Here is a 20,593-nt window from a genome sequence, read left to right as displayed (position 1 = left end):
GTATACAAGGTAATAGCACTGGAAATAAGGCTGGTTAATGTAGTGTGACCTTGAGGAAATGTAGATTTAACATTTTAAAGGTGAGAAACTAATAGCATCAACCTTAAAGGGCTGAATAATAAGGATTTCCAAGAAGCTATGAACAGTCTTCACGCATGATAAATCACTCCAAGTTTGGATTAACAGAGAAAGCTCTTGTGAAACAAGAAACCAAACCTCAGCCCACCTCGGAAGATCTTTAAGCAAGCTGGGCAATAGGCTGTGAGAGGAAAAAATGCTTCTAAACAGAGACTCGGAATACTCAAAGACTTGCTTTATTATAGTACACATGGGATGGAACTGATGGGAGGGGGTGGATGTTGTGGGCAACCACTGTCCTGATTAGCATCGGATGCCCATCCCGATGGCCATGAATGTGCCAAAGGTGCCGCCACTCTGCATCATGGTTTTTCCAATGCCGCCCATCAGCTCCCGACCCCGCATTCCGATCCTGAGGGAGGAGGAAACCAAGATGGGGCCACTTGGGAACAACAATACAGGGAGGAGCATTAACTGCCCCTTTCAAATTTATAATCAGGCACTGCTGAAGTCTGGCAGGACATTATTATCTCTTGCCACATGGAGTGAGTAATGCTAAGGAAAAGGATCCATTAGGATCTCTAGGCAACTGACGAGTTTCTGGGAGGCAACAGAAGCAGTATAAAGTACAGAAACAGGGAAATCATTTTTGGGTGCTGGTTTTGCCTCCAGGGTATACATGATCCAATACAACATTTTTTAGATGGTCTCCTAGTGTTAAAACAATGATTGGGGGGTCAGACCTGGGTTCAAGAACTAAGTGCAATTTACAGGCTGTGTCAAGTGTACAATGAGGCTCTTAACATTCACAGCAGTGTTGTGATAACAGGGCATTCAGCACTGTGACACACTAAACGCTCAGTAAACGATAATTTACCAGGAACAACAGCGTCTTTTATGTGTAAAAACTATAGAGTGTAGAGTTTATCTGCTTAATTTCTACATCCTGTTCCCAGCGCAGTGAAATTAATCAAGTTTGTTTCGCCATGCGCCTAACAGGAGTAAAACAGAACAGCCATTAATTGAGCACTTAATATGTGCCAGGTTCTCTGTTAAGTGTGGTCTGATTTGAGCTTAGAATTGTACATGATGTAGAGGTTTACTGACCTCATTTCTGCTTGAAACCCAGGCTCCAACCCTATTCTCAACCATTTAGATTATCATCTGTCCTCCCAGACTGAACGTGATTAGGAAAACAGTCTCGTTCGTTACAGGGAAGCGACAGAATTGGAAAGTAGTAAGCTCTCTTCGGGCTGTAGGCCGAGAGCTGTGGGGTGGGAAAATCAGGTAGTCCCCAGAGATGACCGCCCGCGCCCCTCACCTGAGACAGGAAAAGGTGCCGAAGAGCGCCCCCGCCGCCATGCCCACGGCGCAACCCATCACGAAGCCCATCTTCACGCGGTCGAAGCAGCTTGGCTGGGACTGTCCATAGGGACCCACGGCCACCGGCATCTGCGGGGTTCGAAGGTTAGGGAAGTGTGGGCCTAGCCGCCAGCCCGAGACTCCAGCAGGGGCCAGAGGAGGTGAGATAGGGAACCGGCCCAGGGGTTCTGGGAAATCCGAGAAAGAAAAGAAGGGTGTAGCCCGACTCCATCACCCACTGTGCGTTCGAGTCCCCGCGCCACGGTGCCCCCTCCTCACCTCGCTCGTGGCTTCGGTCGCTCAGATCTACGTCTTACACGGAACGCGAGCTGGAGCGCACTCGAGATCCGAGGAAGCGTTTCCGGGGCGCGGAGTAGTACTTCCGGGATCCTGTAGCTGAGGACTGTAGCCGCTTCGGGCGGGGGGCTCCTGCCACCGGGACCATGCTGCTGCGAACCGCTTGGAGGCGGGTGGCCACGGCCGCCCCCGCGGCTCCGGGGCCGAGGGCCAAGCCACCCACTCGGGGGCTGCGCCTGCGCGGTACGCTTGGGGCCCTCCTCGCTGCCACCTCCCTAGAGGCGCGGAACTTTCTCCTGGGCTAGGCGACTTACCTGCATATTCAGGAGCCTCCCTCTTCCGCTACCCAGACCCTCTGACACTTCCTCTTGACTGGACCCCTCAGATTTTCTCATACCGGCGCTCTGAACCGTTGACTTCGCCGCATCCCCGCTCCCGCACTTCACATCCTGCACCGCAGGCCCTCAGAGCCCTAAAATTCGGCCATCGGAGCTCTCCTGACCCAATTGTAGAGATGCTAGTGGTCCAGCCAGTAACCTTTGAAGGAGATCTTACCTACCGTCTCCACGTTCCTTCTCAGGGGCTTTGCCCTTTCGGAGATTTCCTCACTCCAACGACGCAATTTGAATGTTGTCTCAACACCCTACCCTAAGAACCCTGTCTCTCTCCCTTACCTCTTTTTTACAGTTTGCTCAACTTTTCCGATGTTCTGTTTCCTTGCGCGTTGAGATTCGCTCAGCATCGCTTAAACTTATGTCACCTCCGTCCAGCCTTTAAATTCTGTTGTTTGGGATGCCCTGTGTGCAGAGTTGGATCCTCTCTCACCTGGCCCCTCCGTTCCATTTTTTGTCAGGTATAGACCTTACTCCCCAGTCTGCTGTTGCCTCTGATGCAGCCACTGCTCTGGAGGCGGAGTCAGTGCTGCGACCTCTGTACATGGATGTGCAAGCTACAACTCCTCTGGTAAGGATGGAGGGGCAGCTTTCCCTGAGCTGTTTAGTGGAGTTATACTGTAGAAGTGGCAATGCACATAAATGGCTGAATCCCTGTAGAAGTGAGAACCATTGAGAAGTGTGTGCTGGGAGAGCAATGAGCCAGGAGACTGGAGGCTTACATTGTAGTCCACTAGAAGTGTCTTTACTGCTTACTAGCTATTGATCTTGGTCAAATCACCTTATTGCTGGCACTTTCCTAGTAGTTAAAAGCATAGGCTCTGGAATTACTGGACCACTGCTTACTATATGCATTTGGGCAAGAATTAAATAGGTTAAAAGATAATAAAGCTGCCCTTAGAATAGTGCCTGGAGCATGATGAGCACTGGAATATTAATGCACGTTTTCATCAACATCCTCTCCTAGATATCACATTGCTTGGCAGTGAAAACACCTACAGACACAACTGTAAGGAAAAAGCAGTGTTTGTAGATTATCTGAGGAGATGGTAGAATAATCTGTTTTAAGATGGATTGGGAGGAGAGTGTATTAAGCTAATATTTGGTTAGAACCTGGGGGAATGGAAGAATATTTGAGCCCTAATCTAGGCAGGGTCTGAAGGATTGGGGGTGTGTTGAGGCAGGTTGGGTAGGTCAGGGGATGGAGTGGGGCCCGGGTTAACTATGGGCTCAAGGAGACTGGTCTGTTCTGTTTTGTCCAGGACCCTCGGGTGCTTGATGCCATGCTCCCTTACCTAGTCAACTACTATGGAAACCCACACTCCCGGACACATGCTTATGGCTGGGAGAGTGAGGCTGCCATGGAATGTGCTCGCCAGGTTAGTACAGAGGACACTAGGAAGTTCTGATGTCAGAGGTTTCAGTGACCTGTGGGTGGCATTTTTTTTTTTTTTTTTTGAGTAGCTGTGGGTGAAGGTGGAAATGGTTTGGGGCTCTCTCAGCAAGCGATTCAAAGAACAGGCATTTGGAGTCACTCTGAAGGCATTCGATTAGTTTCCACATTTCCTGGCTAACTGACCTTTGTTATCTTTTTATGTGACTTCTCGAAGCTTCAGTTTCCTCACATTGAAAATGGAGGTTGAGGAGAGTTCAGCAGTTAGAATTCCGGGCTTTCACTCCTGGGGGTCTGGATTTGATCTCTGTTCGGGGAACTAAGATCCAGCAAGCTGTGTGGCATGTCCAAAAGAAAATGGAGATCGTGGTAGTTCCTACTCCTTAAGGTTTTGGGGTGGATTAAATCAGACAATACTAGTGATATGTTTGTTGACATGATGCCTGTGCATACTAAGAACTCAGTAAGTGCTTTTTCAAAAACACCAAAGTTGTTATTAATTGGATCTGGGATGTAGTTGAATATATACCTTTGTCTGATCCTAGTGGGTACAGAACTGCTTCTTGAGCAGTTGACAGATTGCGGTGGAGCTCTTCTTCCTCCAGACTGCTGTCTTAGTTGTCACCACAGCCCCATTCCTGCTGAGGAAACTGATGCTCCTTATTTCTACTTCTCGTCTTGACTTGCAGCAAGTAGCATCTCTGATTGGGGCTGATCCTCGTGAGATCATTTTCACTAGCGGTGCTACTGAATCCAACAACATAGCAATTAAGGTAAGAGAACCAGAAGGCATATCTGGGCTTTCCTGACCTGGGAGATGGTTTCCTGCCATCAATTAGGCTCATGTGTCTTTCCCAGTCACCCACTTTTATCATATCATGAAAAAAGACACAGACACAGCACCCTTTTTCTAATTTGTTGCTTCCTTCAGCCCTGTGTAGTTGACTGTATCTAAAGTTTGCTCCTGGTGAACTGAATTCAGTCATGTAGTTGGATAGGAAAGGAGGTGGCTCTTAGGTCATCAACCACGTGGTGTTTGGGATGACAGCTACTTCAGAGGATAAATGGTGACTCAATCCTTTCCCCCATCCTTTAGATCTATTCACAATGAAGTCCAGAATACACTCGTAATTGAATAGATTTCTCTGCTTCTTGTTACCAAGTTCACCCTTATATCTATGATTTCAGGGATGCCTTTTTCTCAGCCTTCCTTTTCTCTCCAGTGAGATCTGTTTGCAGCAAGTTCTTCCTGTTTCTTTAGATGTCCCTGTTTTTTAAGTCTCGGTTGCTGTGGTGCTGTCTGCAGACATTTACTTAATCACCTGTTTTGGGATTAGTCACTCTGTCCTTGGGACGTCTTTGATGCTAACGAAAGTAAAATTCCACTCTCAGTAATCATGTCAGTGTTTCATAGAACATAGTCATGCCTAACTGGGGCCTGGTTACCAGGGTCACTTGTGTAAATACCAAGGGGCTGATAAATTGTGGGCTGCTGTAGGTTCAGCGCTGGCTCTATTCCCTCTCATCGTGGTCTCTCACCTGTGTTGCCAGTATTGTTTTTTCTGACTTTGGACTAAGTGTAGGAGACCTAGGCCTGGGCCAGGTTCCAGAGTCATCAGCACTCGCCAGATCCTGTTAACAGGAAAGTGTCCTTCCTTGGGACTGCAGAGACCACAGAGCCGTGCGTGTGCTCTCTTCAAAGATGAGGATGGTTTCTGGAATGGGGAGCATTTTCAAAACTTTGAAAATATTTGCTTTGAAAGTTTCCACAGATTCCCAGACCTCAAGGTCAAGGATTGCTAAGAGTGGTTTTGACCGTTTTCCCCTTAGACTCCTGGATGGGTAGAGTAAATATCTGTCTGCTGGCAGAGGATTCAACATTCTGGGTAACTGAGATAGGAGGAGAGGGAGGGAACTTTTAAATGTTTTCATTTTTATGTTCTTTGTCCCCAAGAACATTTTTATGTAGTCATAATTTTGGCCTAATTAGTTTCATATTCTGCTTTTAACGTAGTCTCCTGGGAGGGGTGGGTTTGCACATTTTATTTAATTTTTTTAAGGAATTCATGCATATGCAGTGAAATTTTTTTTAACCCTATGGAAAGATTTATTTATTAATTTTTACCAGAGTATAGTTGCTTTACAATGTTGTGTTAGTGAAGTGAATCAGCTATAAGTACACATATATTCCCTCTTTTCTGGATTTCCTTCCAATTTAGGTCACCGCAGAGTACTGAATAGAGTTCCCTGAGCTATACAGTAGGTTCTTATTATATGGAAAGGTTTAAACTCAAGTGTAGATCTTCCATTTCCTCCTCCCTAGCAAACAGACCTCAAGTCTGTTTAGTATTGTTCCAGAAAACAAATTGTACACACATATGCATTTGCTTTTAATAGTTTCACATTTTGTAGCATCCACATTTATTCTTCCATAGCCATTAATAACATATGCTATATTTTTCCATTTCAAACTCCATAATTTTTAATATACCTACATTATTTTTCATGGAGTTGTATTGCAGTTTACTGTTTATTCCTCTATTGTTGAATGTGTTTAATCTCTCCATTTTTTTAAGGATTGTGAATACAATGAAAGCATATTTTGTCTCTGTAGCATTATCTATGCTTTGAAATATTTCCCTAAATTCCCAAAAGAGGAGTCACAGTAAAGAGTGCTAATACAGCTTTTTAAAAAAATTTATTTTTTTTTAATTGAAGGATAGTTGCTTTGCAGAATTCTGTTAATACAGCTTTTAAGACACCTTTATAAATAATTCTCTGAAGAGTTTGTAGTGTAAGTACTGCCATCAGCAAGGAATGAGTGTATGAGTTTCACTTCTACGTTGCCAGCTTTGGGTATCAGTATCACCATATTTGTATGTTTTGTTGTTTAGATAGAAATAAAACATATATACCCTACCATGTGTAAAATAGATAGCTACTTGGAAGCTACTATTAGAGCATGGGGAGCTCAGCTTCCTGCTCTGTGACCTAGAGGGGTAGGATGGGGGTGGAGTGGGAGGGAGCCTCTAGAGAGAGGGAATATATGAATGTTGTTGTTTAGTCTGTAAATTGTGTCTGACTCTTTGCAACCCCATGGACTGTAGTCTGCCACACTCCTGTGTCCATGGGATTTTCCAGACAAGATACTGGAGTGGGTTGCCATTTCCTTCTACAAGGGATCTTCTTGACCCAGGGATCAAACCCACTTCTCTTACACTGGCAGGCGTATTCTTTATCACTGAGCCACCAATTCCCTGCTGATTCATTTGTGGTACAGCAGAAACTATTACTAATACAACATTGTAAAACAGTTGTCCTCCAATTAAAAAAAAAGAAATAAATGAGAAACACTTTTCCTGAGATATGAGGATAGGAATGTTTTCCATTTTCCATCTATGATATAATAAAAAAATGTATTTGGTCTTTGTTCTCTGTTCCTAGCACAGGGCTTCAAAAACCCTTGTAGTTTCCTGAATACTAGGAATGTCTTTGTTATTCATAATAAGCCCCCTTGGACCATAATGTGTTTCTGGTGATGAAGTGACTCTTGGTGGGCCCTTAGATCGTTTTAAGATGCAGGCTGGTCACTCCAGAAGGACCAAGAAAATGTGATTAGAGGGTTGTAACTTTGATCTGGGGGGGAAAGGGGGTTGGAGATTGAGTCGAGTCATATCGCCAGTGATTTAATTGGTCACGCCTGTGTTATGAAACCCCTGTAAAAACTGGAAAACAAGGGGGAATTCCCTGGTGGTCCAGTGGCTGGGACTCCATGCTCCCAACACAGGGGGCCCGAGTTCGATCCCTGGTCAGCGGACTAGGTCCCACATGCCACAACCAAGACCCAGTACAGCCAAATAAATAAATAAAAATAATTATTAAAAAACAAAACAAAACTGGGAAACAAGAGTCAGAGGAGCTTCCAGGTTAGCTAACACGCGGATGTGCTGGCAGGTGGCATGCTTGACACTCTGTGCTCTTTCCTGCCTCAGACCTCATCCTGTGCAGCTCTTCCATTTGGCCATTCATGGGTTTTATCTTCTGTAATAAAGCTATGATAGTAAGTGTAGTGTTTTCAGTGAATTCTGTGAATCACAGGGGATTGGGCTATGCATCACCAATTCAGTGGACATGAGTTTGAACAAACTCCCTGAGATAGTGAAGGACAGGAAAGCCTGGAGTTTTGCAGTTCATGGTGTCAAAGTAGAGTCAGACTTGACTTAGTGATTAAACAACAACCACAAGGGGGCTGTGGGAAGTCTTTTATTTGTAGCCATCTGGGGAAATATGGAAGGGGGGCTTGTGACAGCTAGGCCTCACAGCTGGCATCTGAAGCGGAGGCAGTCCTGTGAGACTGAGGCACTTAACCTGTGGGATTTTCACTAATTGGGATAGTTAGTGTCAGAATTAAGTTGAATTGTAAGACACACAGTTGCCAGAGAATTGATGTTGGACCATACCGCCCTTATCCACTTACTCCTTGCAACTAGGATGGAAGTCACTGCTGTCTCTCTGAGTATATTCTTCTTTTTTCCACCACCACCAACTTCTAGGGAGTGGCCAGGTTCTATAGGTCCCGGAAAAAGCACTTGATCACCACGCAGACAGAACACAAATGTGTCTTGGACTCCTGCCGTTCACTGGAAGCTGAGGGCTTTAAAGTCACCTACCTCCCAGTGAAGAAGAGTGGGATCATTGACCTGAAGGTAAGAGGGCATGATAGGGGGAGCCTGGCTTCAATCTATGAAACTGTCTCTTTAGCCTCAGCTGGAGCTTGAAAGACTAGATGTAATGGTGAGGGAGGGCTTTAGAGAAATAGGTCTCTCAGTGGGACTCAGAGTATGTTCCTCTTGAGTGTGCACCATCTTCCTTTTGTCTGGAGGATTTCTCAGCTTAGTTGGTGCTTCCTGGTCTATGTGAGAGCCACTGACCATGTATGCAGGATGCCAGAGACTAACACTCACCATGGGAAAGCTTTGGCCTCCTTCACCCTTCACTGATGTTTCTCATCCTTCAAAAGGGTTGGTGTAGTTTTGTGAAGAATATTTCCCTTTGGGACCCATATATATTTTAAAAAAATTTTATTTATTGATTTATTAATTTTTGGTTGCGCTGGGTCTTTGTTGCCTTGTGTGGGTTCCCTGTAGTTGTGGTGCACAGGCTTCTCATTGTGGTGGCTTCTTTTGTTGTGGACGATGGGCTCTAGGCACATGGACTCAATAGTTGCGGCACATGGGCTCAGTAGCTGCGGCTCAAAGGCTCTAGAATGTGGGCTTAGAAGTTGTGGTGCACAGCTTAGTTGCCCTGAAGCACGTGGGATCTTCCTGGACCAGGAAAGTGAAGTCGCTCAGTTGTGTCCGACTCTTTGCGACCCCATGGACTGTAGCCCACCAGGCTCCTCTGTCCATGGGATTTTCCAGGCAGTAGTACTGGAGTGGGTTGCCATTTCCTTCTAGAATCCTTATCACCTGCATTGGCGGGCAGATTCATATCCACTGTGCCAGGGAAGTCTGACTCACAATTTTCAAAAGGTATATTCCATTTATAGTTATTGCAAAATATCGGCTATATTCCCTGTGTTGTACAATATATCCTTATAGCTTATTTTATACAGTTTTTGCTTATTTTTATTATTTTAAAAATTTTGGCTGCACCCTGTAGCATGTAGGATCTTAGTTCCTTAACCAGGGATCAAACCCACAGCCCGTGCATTGGAATTCTTTAATCATTGGACTGCTTGGAAAGTCCAGGTTTGTTTTTTTTTTTTTTTTTGCTGCATCCTGAGGCATGTAGGTTCTCAGTTCCCTGATCAGGGATTGAGCCATTCCCTTTATTTTATTTAATGGCTTTTTACTTCTTTGCTCTGTTGTATGCCTATGCCTATTTTTCCACTAGGCTTAGCTTCTTGAACTTGAGGAGTGCATGTTTCCTGTATTTTCATTTCTCATAATACTTAACATAATGTCTTTCTTTCACTCTGTACTATTTATTGTGTCATAGTGCCAGGCACTGAGGATAAAGGGATGAACAAAGGAGCTTATATTGTAGTGAAAGGACAGTTAACATGTAAACAAATGTATAAATAATTATAAATTGGGATATATACTATAAAGGAAGGAAAGAAGAAGCTGAGAGAAATGAAACGTTGAGAACTTCCATTAGACCGGTGTCAGGGAAAGCATCATAGATATTGGGAGGTTGATTACTAGTTTCTTTGGGATAAATGTTTTCATCAGATGTGGTCCCTATGTCAGTGTTAATAGTAACCTTGTTTTTTATTGCTTATTTTGTTCTTTGCTGCTTACTCTGACAACCTTATGTAGGAAAGGCTCCCTCTCTTTTTTTTTTTTATGAAGTTTTTAATTTTTAAATTATAGATTCTCATGTAGTTGTCAGAAGTAATACAGACAGATTTCATGTATCCTTTATTCATTTCCCTTAATGATAACATCTAGCAAAAGTATAGTATAATATTACAACCAGGATATTGATGTTGATACAATCTACTGGTCTTGTTCTGATTTCCCTGGTTTTACGTGTACTCACTTGTGTGTGTGTGTGTTTAGTTCTGTGCATTCTAGTTTCATCACATGTGTAGGTTTACGTAACTATCACCACAGTGATGCTTTCTGTATTTTTTTCCTAAATATGTGTTTGGTTTTGGCGGCGCTGGGGCTTCATTGCTGCCTGGAGGCTTTCTCTAGTAGTGAGCAGGGGCTACTCTAGCTGCGCTGCATAGTCATCTCGTGGCAGCGGCTTCCCTGTTGCAGAGCACAGCCTCCGTGCTGTGCGGGCTTCCGTAGTTGAGACATGTGGGCTCAATATTTGTGGCTCGAGGACTCCAGAGAACAGACTCAGTAGTTGTGGTGCATGGGTTAGTTGCTCCATGGCATGTGTGATCCTCCTGGACCAGGGATTGAACCAGTGTCCCCTGCGTTGGATTCTTAACCACTGAACTACCAGGGATGTCCCATGGTATTCTTTTAAAACCACTAATTTGATCACCATTTCTTTAATTTTGTCATTTCAGTAATGTTATGTAAATGAAATGTTAGGAATATAGTATGTAACCTTTTGGGATTGGCTGTTTTCACTTAGCATAAGTCTTGCTGCTGCTGCTGCTGCTGCTGCTAAGTTGCTTCAGTCGTGTCTGACTCTGTGTGACCCCATAGACAGGTCTTAGGCAGATTATTTAAGTTGTTGCCTGTCTCTGTATCTGTTCCTTTTTGTTGCCGAGTAGTATTCCACATAATGGAAGTACCACAGTTTCTTTAACCATTTCCCTATTGAAGGACCTCTGGGTTGTTTTAGATTTTGGCTATTAAGAATAAAGCAATCATGATCATTAATGGGTTTCTTATGTGAATTTAAGCTTACATTTCCCTGAGTTAATGCCCAAGAGTGCAGTTACTGGGTCGTATGGTAATTTCATATTCAGTTTTATAAGAAACCAAAGCTGCCAAACTGTTTTCCAGTGTGGTTGTACCATTTTATATTCCCGTCAATAGTGTAGGAGTGATTCAGTTTCTTTGCATCCTAGCCAGCATTTTGTGTCATTGCTATTTTAATTTTACCCACTCTTGTAGGTGTGTAGTGAAAGGCCCCTTTTCACAACTAAGCTTGCTTACATTCTGAGTTAGAGAGGACTCTGTTCATACTATATGGTCTTTTTACTCCTGATATTCTTAGGAACTAGAGGCTGCCATCCAGCCAGATACCAGCCTGGTCTCAGTCATGACTGTGAACAATGAAATTGGAGTCAAGCAGCCCATTAAGGAAATAGGTAAGTATCATGGGTGGGCTTCCCTGGTGGCTCAGACAGTAAAGCGTCTGCCTGCAACGTGGGAGACCTGGGTTTGATTCCTGGGTTGGGAAGATCCCTTGGAGAAGGAAATGGCAATCCACTCCAGCATTCTTGCCTGGAAAATCCCATGGATGGAGGAGCCTGGTAGGCTACAGTCCATGGGGTCACAAAGAGTCGGACACAACTGAGCGACTTCACTTTCTTTCTATGGGTGGACCCTGATGCTTGCCCCCAACTGGGATCCATCTGAGGAGCAGGACTGGACTAGGAGCTGAAACACTATACAGAATGCAGTAAGGAAACCAAGGGAAAGAGGGCTTCAGTTCCTTGTTCAAGGACATATTGTAAATGGCACAGCTGGTATTTGAACCCAGGTCTAATACCACTTGAGCTTTCCAGATGGTTCAGTGGTAAAGAATCTGTCTGCCAGTTCAAGAGACGCAAGAACCTTGGGTTCGACCCCTGGGTTGAGAAGATCCCCTGGAGGAAGAAATGGCAACTCATGGCAGTATTCTTGCCGGGAAAATCCCATGGACAGAGATGCCTGGGGGGCTACAGTCCATGTGGTCATAAGAGAGTTGGACATGACTGAGCACACATGCATTGCACTGCACTGCTGTCCTTTTCATCTTATTGCAGTTGGTGCAGAAAGCAAAACAAAAAACTTCCACCTGTTTTTCTCTTCCTCTTTTAACTTTTTCGTTTTAGAATATCCGTTTACTGTGCTCATTTGGAGCCAGAGACACACACCCTGTAACTTCTTAGGTACATTAGCAAATAGATCTATTAATTTTTGCTTCTTTTAAATCAATAAGGATCTGAAAGTTAATCTGATATATTGAAAGGCCATTGTTAATGAGGTAGGAAGAGTCTTATGAATCAGAATATCGGGTGTGTTTTGATTTGATGCTTTGTGCTTTTTTTTGACCACCATAACTTTTATTTATTTTATTATTTATATAAGTTGGACTATAATCGCTTTACAATGTTGTGTTAGTTTCTGCTGTACAATGAAGTGAATGAGTTGTATGTTTACATATGATCCCCTCTTTCTGGGACCTCCCTTCCACGCCCCTCCCCCCCAACCATCCCACCCATCTAGGTCATCACAGAGCAACAAGCTGAGCTTCTTGTACTTTACACTGGTTCTCACTAGCTATCTGTTTTACAGATGGTAGTGTATATGTGTGAATCCTAATCTCTTAATTAATGCACATTATGTGGAATCTAGGAAAATGGTACAGAGGAACCTATTTCCAGGCTAGAAGTAGAGATGCAGGCATAGAGAATGGATGTGTGCACTTGCCCTTATTTATTCTAGTCAAGGACACTAGAGCTGAGAATGAGAGAGAGACAGAGATAGAGAGAGAAAGAGAGAGAGAAGTGATTTACTATGTGGCTAGGGCCAATACCAGATGTAATTTTGCCTCAGAACTCATAGTATATTATAGGACCACTGCCAGTTTACTTCCTAACATTGTGCTCTGGTTCTTCCCCTCTGTTGTTTTCTCAGGGCAGATTTGCAGTTCCAGAAAGGTGTATTTCCATACCGATGCAGCCCAGGCTGTTGGAAAAATCCCACTTGACGTCAATGACATGAAAATTGATCTCATGAGCATCAGTGGCCACAAAATCTATGGTCCCAAAGGTACTAGCCCCTCCTAGGTTTCCTCCTCTCGGCACCACCCAACAACCCTTTGACAGGTGTTCCTGGGATTCATTTGGGACTGTCATTGCTCTCAGAGGAAGAGTGCTCTGCAGAATGCAGGTGTCATTTAATAATAGCCAGGAACACTTGCCTATTTGCAGATTCTAGCAGTTACTATAAGCAGTCCATCGTTCACTGGTCTCTTTAGAAAATCCTTTCATGTAGATGTTAATTTGGTTGAGGAACAAAGGTTTTGTCATATCAAATTAGCTTGATAAGTCCAGTTATCTTGTCAACTATGATTTGCAGACCAATATTCTTTTTTTTTTTTTTTGACTGTGTGGCATGTGGGATTATAGTTCCCTGACCAGGGATTGAACCCATGGCCCCTGAAGTGGAAGCCTGGGGTCCTAACCACTGGACCTCCAGGGAAGTCTCAGATCAATATTCTTTGAGTCCTTTATTCCCTCATGTTTTGCTTTAGCCTTAGGGGAAGATTGTATGGGCTTTTATGTGTTTTGGTGTTTGTTCCTAGCTTTACTAGTCTTTGCTCCTGTTAATCTCTCAAGGTGCTTGTCTGTGTCCTATGGTCCTATTGTCATAGGAATATTTTCCAGCTGGAATTCTGCCTTTGCATGCCAGCCTTTGGGAAGAGACTGTTGTCCTCTGTTTTACGGAGGTAGCCATCCAAAATGAACAACTTTTCCTCTCTTTCGTGGGTGAGGGCCTGGGGTGGTTGGTTATGCCAGTATGCTTTCTGTGTCTGCAGGGTGTGTCATCCGGATGGACACCATGTTGGAAAAGGTGTGATAGTTCCTGAAAGTATATAAGATGGCTTCTTCTAAAGCAGCAGTCCCCAGCCTTTTTGGCAGCAGGGACCAGTTTCATGGAAGACAATTTTTCCATGGACCAGGGATGGGGGTAGGATGGTTTTAGGATCCAAGTGCATTACATTTAATGTGCACTTTGTTTCTGTTATTATTACATCAGTTCCACCTCAGATAATCAGACATTAGATCCCGGAGGTTGTGCTTCCAGAGGTTGTAAAGAGTGTGTTTTTAGGTTAATTGTTTTTAAAAGCTCAACAGTCATTCTGCTGCTGCTGCTGCTAAGTCGCTTCAGTCGTGTCTGACTCTGTGTGACCCCATAGACGGCAGCCCACCAGGCTCCCCCGTCCCTGGGATTCTCCAGGCAAGAACACTGGAGTGGGTTGCCATTTCCTTCTCCCAACAGTTATTCTATCTTGAACTAAAATTGGCTTATTGGCTTTTATTGTAGATAAATCTGTTTTGATAAAACTAATTAACTCATATTGAGCAGAAGCTCTGTTCAGCACTTAAATGTATGCAGGTATCCCTCACTATCCAAACTCTTGCTTTTTGAACTCAGAATCTAAATAGATTTAGATGACATGGTAGCCCTCACTCTCCAAATGTAGTGTCTGAGCCCTTACTCTCTGAACTTGGGAACTGCAGAGATTCAGATAGTGTCAGATACTTGAATATGATTTTATTTTAATGGGGAAATAGAATATGTCTTAATAAATGCAGTTTGGTACATCCTGCATTAGTGTCCCCCCGCCCCAACATTTTTTATTTTGAAAATTTTGGAACTTACAGAAGAGTTGAAAGAATTTTTTGACCCCTTTGGAAAGTGATATTTTGTTTCATCTGACTTTTCCTTTTTCTCTTTTTTTGTAATGAACTTTGTTTCCCAGGGGTTGGTGCCATCTACATTCGCCGGCGGCCCCGTGTGCGTGTGGAGGCCCTGCAGAGTGGAGGGGGGCAGGAGCGGGGTATGCGGTCTGGGACAGTACCCACACCCTTGGTGGTGGGGCTGGGGGCTGCGTGTGAGGTGGCACAGCAAGAGATGGAGGTATGGGGAAAGCAGTTCCCTCCCACAAACTCTTCCCCTGTGCTGGGTCTCCTGTTTAGCAGCTTCTTGGCATGACTGGGTCAGATCTTTGCCAGAAGAGGTGGTTTACAAAAACCGTCTTTCTCCGGGTGCTGCTGGCATCCCGTTCTGAGGGAGGTGTCGTCGTTGTTGTTTAGTCACTCAGTCGTGTCCGACCCTTTGTGATCCCTTGAACTGTAGCCCATCAGGTTCCTTGTCCATGGGATTTCCCAGGCAGGCATACTGGAGTGGCTTGCCATTTCCTTCTCTAGGGGATCTTCCTGACCCAGGATCAAACCCGCATCTCCTGCATTGTAGGCAGATTCTTTACCGCTGGGCCACCTGGGAAGCCCTGAGGGAGGTCTTATGGGCTCCAAATTCCAGCCCCTTTACTGGAACCATGTGTCCACTATTTGAGCACCTCTGTGCTCAGTGCTGTGGATACACTGGTCTCCATGAGTAACACAAGACCATAGGTGGTTAAATGTACAGTCACTTCTGGGCCCAGGGTAGGGTTCCTCGTCCTTTATGTCTCTGAGCTGTTAATGGTCACTATGCTTAGTCCTCCCTTGCCTGCTCCTCAGTATGACCACAAGCGAATCTCAAAGTTAGCTGAACGACTGATACAGAAGATAATGAAGAGCCTTCCAGATGTGGTGATGAATGGGGATCCTGAGCACCATTACCCAGGTATGGTCATGCCCATTCTGTCCCCGCCTGGAAGAGCCCGAGACTCTGAGCCTCCTCTCACAGTAATTCTCTCTTTCAGGCTGTATCAACCTCTCCTTTGCGTATGTGGAAGGGGAGAGTCTGTTGATGGCACTTAAGGATGTTGCCTTATCCTCAGGGAGGTGAGTTGGACTGGATAGGCAGGGTCTGTGGCAGGACCAGTTAGTCTGGCTTTAAGTGTCGGGTTAATAAGTTTCCCGTTGTGGAGATGACACGCACAGGAGCTTTTGGTTGAGAATAAAAGTCATTTTGTAAGCACCTATTTTTAGCCAGTTGGGCACAGGCTAGTTTGCCACCTTTGGAGGGCTTCCTGTGATAGAGTTTTGTGCCTTTTGTGGTCCCAGGAGATGCCTGTATCTGTTCTAATGTTATTCTAGTAGTTCTGTTATAGCCCTCTAGAATTCAACAATGTTCCAGAAGATACCAAGTGTTTAGCTGTGGTCTAGGCTGCTACAGATGATGCATTTGGTTGTAGGGAAGTGATCCCATGGCTCTCTGCCACTTCTTGTTACACTCAGCTCATGTGGTATCACACTCCGTCACGCTTTGGCTGTGTCCTTGCTCATGGAAGATATCCTCCACAGGGGCCAGAGGAGCTCGATCCACATACTAGAAGGTGCAAGCAGCATCTGTCTCTTTAGCTCTGTCAAATGAGAATGTCTCTTTTGTCGTGATATGACTTCAGGGCTCTGGGGGTAGGAACAAGACTGGGGGTTTGTGGCCAGAAGCAGATTGGATGCTGAACTGAGCAAAGCTCTGTCTTTCTCCTCAGTGCCTGCACCTCTGCATCCCTGGAGCCCTCTTACGTCCTGCGAGCAATTGGCACTGATGAGGATTTAGCTCACTCTTCTATCAGGTTAGTCAACTGAGCTGCAGCATTTATGAAAGGTGTGCACTTTTGTATTATTCATCTCCTGTTAGAGTCTTCCTCAGTCTAGTTTTTTTTAAAAAAACAAAAAAGTACTTATTTTTTATTTGGATGCTCAGGGTCTCAGCTGTGGAATGCAGGATCTTAATTATGGCATGTGGGATCTAGTTCCCTGACCAGGGATAGAGCCCAAGCCCCCTGCATTGGGAGTGCAGTCTTCGCTGCTGGACCAATCTAGGGAAGTACCCAATCTAATTTTTCTTATCCCTTCTTCATTCTTCACGAGTCTCTCGAGCAGTGGTTCTCAGACTTCACTGACTGTCACCTGGGAAGTTTGTGAATGATGAAGAGGTCTGAGTGCTGCACTCAGAGATTCTGATTTGCTAGGTTTGGAGAAATAGGAAACTTCTTCTTGGATGATTCTCAGGTGACCCACAGACCATGTCTGGAGAAACTGTCCTCCAGGGAATGGACTGTGTCTCTCCATGTCTTTTGTGGAGTAGAGCCTCACTGGGTATTTGCTGAATGAATTTACCCTGGTGCCACAGGTCCGATGCAGAGTTCTCCTCTGTGTCTTTTTCAGGTTTGGCATTGGCCGTTTTACTACAGAGGAGGAAGTGGACTACACAGTGGAGAAGTGCATTCACCATGTGAAGCGTCTTCGAGAAATGAGGTATGCACTCTTGCTCCAGAGACTCTTCGGAAGAAACTGCAGTGCTAGCTCCTTTCTTGTCCTCAAGCTGTGTGTTCACCCTTCCGGAAACCAAAGTTTGAAAATCCTTGGCTTTCAGGATTTAGAGGAAGTCCTAAGGCAGGAAAGTGGATTTTCTTGGCTACTTGTCAGAAAATGAAAAGATGTCTTTAAAAACTAAAGAACCATGTAAATTCAGATTTTTTTCATTATTTTATTTTATTAATTTATTTATTTGGCCTTGAGGTTTGCAGGATCTTAGTTCCCTGACCCGAATTGAACCTGTGCCCCCTGCAGTGGAAGCACAGAGTCCTAACCACTGGACCCCCAAAGAATTCCCCGTCATTTTATTGATAATATTAATCGTTGTCTTGCAGCCATATCAGTGCAGAATTCATGACTTGTAGACTAAGTTTAGGAAAACTCTATAAGATAGGGATTCTTAATTTGGGTTCTATGGCCAAACTTCAGGATAACCCTGAAATTGTATGCCAAATATTTTACAGTTGCACATTTTCTTTGGAAGAAAGTCCATAGTTTTCATCAGATACTCAAAAGGTTAGGAACTTTTACTTAGAGTTTTCTTCGCAAAGATGCTTACAAAGGTCAAGAGATCCTTTACCAACCGGCTGCTACTAGGGGTCTCCTAATAGTCATAGAGCTCTGTTCATGGGAACATAAAGGCCTTGGGAATTCTTCAGAACTCTGTTCTGGTTCAGTTTGACTTTCAAGATTTTCTTGGTCTAGTTGGCAAGAGTGAGGTAGTTCAGGTACATACTGCTTTCCTTTGTGAGCTCCCCAGGCCTTTCTGGGCTCTGAATTTTTCTTCACAGAGTCTGGTTGTATTGCTTAAATAACTATAGCTTGCTTAGCTTTGTTAGGCTCAGGATTCCTCCTTGGCTTGGCTCTCTTGTACTCTCACTCGGCACATTCAGGAGGCATTTTTACTCACTATGCTGCCAAGTGAGACATTCCTCATAACCGTGTGTTTTCAGCATCTTCACCCTATTCCTTCTGATGCCTTGCAAACAATTTCAACCTCATCCCATTAGCCCTCAGCCAGAGTTTTATTTTGTGATCCTGTGATATTAAGTCACCTTCCCTAAAGAGAAGGCTAACTTCAAAGAGTCTTACTGCTACTGCTAAGTCACTTCAGTTGTGTCCAACTCTGTGTGACCCCATAGACAGCAGCCCACCAGGCTCCCCCGTCCCTGGGATTCTCCAGGCAAGAACACTGGAGTGGGTTGCCATTTCCTTCTCCAATGCATGAAAGTGAAAAGTGAAAGTGAAGTCGCTCAGTCCTGTCTGACTCTTAGCGACCCCATGGACTGCAGCCTACCAGGCTCCTCTGCCCATGGGATTTTCCAGGCAAGAGTACTGGAGTGGGGTGCCCAAAAATATCAAATAGAAAGGTGCTGGGGAACTTCCCTGACGGTCCAGTGGTTAACACTCTGTGCTTCCACTGCAGGGGACACAGATTTGATATCTGGTTGGGAAATTAAGATCCCAGAATGCCATGTGGTACAGCCAAAAATAAAATAAAAGTGTGCTTGGAATGCATAGTGTAATGGAGAGAGATAAACCAAAAATAGAATGAAATTGGGTAGCATAAAGTTAACTGGAGAACTCCAAATCAAAATTCTATGGTTGTAACACACTGAAGTAATATCTGGTCTGGGAACATTATCTAAGGCATTCAAGCTGAAGGTGATCAGAGTTTAGCAGAGATCTCTCAGCAGCTGTTCTTGTATGAAATGGGATGCCCAAGTCCAAGACTCAGAGATCCTTTTGAATTGGAGCTGGGGATGTTGGAAGTAGAGTCACCTCTGGGGAGATGAATCTTGTGGGAATTGGATAATGGTGATACATACCCAGGTGATTTAGGGCCAAGTTTTGTTTCTGAGAAGCAGAGCAAAACCAAGAAGCAGGTGCTGAAAAGTCCATTTGTGTTGGGGGTTAGTAGAGAGGCTGAAACTTGCTGCTTACACTTGTTCCAGGGGTCTTGGTTCTCCCAGGGAAACTGTGTCCATAGCCTCTCACGTGTGATAACCACACTTGACACTCTTGGAGTGGCCTCGTTGGAGCTGAGCCTGGGGTACCTAGTTATTAATGTTGGCAGCTGAGGAGAGGCTAGAGCTGACAAGGACTTTCTCAGACAGCTGAGAAAGACTTGATAACCTCTTGTTTTGGGGTTATCAGGGTAGGAGGTAGAAGAGAGACAAGAACAGATGGAGGCAAGTTAGGGCTCAGTGCTATCTGCTTCCTAAGCCTTCACTCATCCAAATACCTCTTCTCTTTGGCAGCCCTCTCTGGGAGATGGTGCAGGATGGCATTGACCTCAAGAGCATCAAGTGGACCCAACACTAGAAGAATGGGCCTCTAAGTCTGTGCTGGCCTGGCTCCTCCTGCTTCATCAACTCATGCACAGCCAGGCATTTCGTTACCCCCAGTGGCTGCTCCATGTTCAAACCAGAACTGGTGTAGCCACCTGACTTCAGCATCGGCCTGCCTCTAAGACAGCAACATGAGAAAATGGTCTTTCTCCGGCCTTAGCTCCTTTGGTGGGGAGCATTCCCCATTTCTTTCCAGGAATCCTTCTCTGGTCTTATAGTGAGTGGATGTTCTCATCCTGAACCAGGAGGGACATTTGCTATGAGTTGCTGCTGGACACATCTATATCCTTGGTGGAGAGAGCCAGAGGAACTGCAGAAACGCTCTTTGTTCAGGGACCCTGATGCCCTAGGTGGACATTTGAGTTGTTGCTTACCGCTGCTGAAAGAGACTGACTTCTTCAGATAGAAGCATAAACATCTATGACTTCATCTTTTTTGTGGCTCCAAAGGCTACCTCTTCATATCGTCTATAGACTGAACTGCAAGTTTCTTAGAAGGCTTGTCTCCTCTGTGTTCTTATCCTTCTTTTCTTTTGACCTAATGGAGCTAGAAATATCTATATGACTGACTCTACCTAGTCTTGTAGTAATTTATGTTTCTTTTTTTAAAACAAATGTTAATTTGCAGATTAGAGGAATAAAATCATCTTCCTGTATTTATTCGATAACTTTATGAGAGGCTCAAGGAGAATTTCTGGAGAAGGAAATGGCAACCCACTCCAGGGTTCTTGCCTGGAGAATCCCAGGTCGGGGGAGCCTTGTGGGCTGCCGTCTCTGGGGTCTCACAGAGTCAGACACGACTGAAGCGACTGAGCAGCAGCAGCAAGAATTCCAAGCCTGGGAATCGTGGGGTGGACTACTTCTTGATGTCGACAGATGAGTCTGCTTGCTTATTTCTTTAGTCAGCAATTATTTGGGTGCCTCTCAGGTGCCTGACATTATTCTGGGTATTTGGGACACACTAGTTAACAATACCAAAAAGTACTCTCGGTGAACTTTCATTCTAGTAGACAGAAAGAAAATAATTAAATAAGGCTATTATTATA

General features: G+C 44.6%; 2 protein-coding genes across 3 annotated transcripts; one reads left to right on the top strand and one right to left on the bottom strand.

Moving 5' to 3' along the window:
- Nucleotides 1-298: 298 nt before the first annotated feature.
- On the bottom strand, nucleotides 299-1,852 carry ROMO1 (reactive oxygen species modulator 1). Of its 2 annotated transcripts, none has more exons than XM_052650701.1 (3): nucleotides 1,720-1,852; nucleotides 1,400-1,530; nucleotides 299-490 (listed from the first exon to the last, which is right to left on the bottom strand). In XM_052650701.1, the coding sequence occupies exons 2-3, from the start codon at nucleotides 1,528-1,530 to the stop codon at nucleotides 382-384; spliced, it is 240 nt and encodes a 79-aa protein (XP_052506661.1). In that variant the 5' UTR covers nucleotides 1,720-1,852; the 3' UTR covers nucleotides 299-381. The 2 variants fall into 2 exon arrangements, with proteins under 2 accessions (XP_052506661.1, XP_052506662.1); XM_052650702.1 differs by having other exon boundaries at nucleotides 1,400-1,628; nucleotides 1,720-1,830.
- On the top strand, nucleotides 1,833-20,179 carry NFS1 (NFS1 cysteine desulfurase). The gene is made up of 13 exons (XM_052650700.1): nucleotides 1,833-1,980; nucleotides 2,591-2,700; nucleotides 3,392-3,508; nucleotides 4,212-4,295; nucleotides 8,076-8,228; nucleotides 11,212-11,305; nucleotides 12,840-12,974; nucleotides 14,692-14,849; nucleotides 15,452-15,557; nucleotides 15,637-15,718; nucleotides 16,369-16,452; nucleotides 17,048-17,137; nucleotides 19,459-20,179. Exons 1-13 carry the CDS (start codon nucleotides 1,884-1,886, stop codon nucleotides 19,520-19,522), a joined length of 1,374 nt encoding a protein of 457 aa, XP_052506660.1. The 5' UTR covers nucleotides 1,833-1,883; the 3' UTR covers nucleotides 19,523-20,179.
- Nucleotides 20,180-20,593: the final 414 nt, after the last annotated feature.

Source organism: Budorcas taxicolor, chromosome 13 (assembly GCF_023091745.1).
Source record: "Budorcas taxicolor isolate Tak-1 chromosome 13, Takin1.1, whole genome shotgun sequence".
Lineage (NCBI taxonomy): Eukaryota > Metazoa > Chordata > Mammalia > Artiodactyla > Bovidae > Budorcas > Budorcas taxicolor.
Note: the sequence above shows the minus strand (reverse complement) of the source record. Positions and strands in the feature narration are given on the sequence as shown.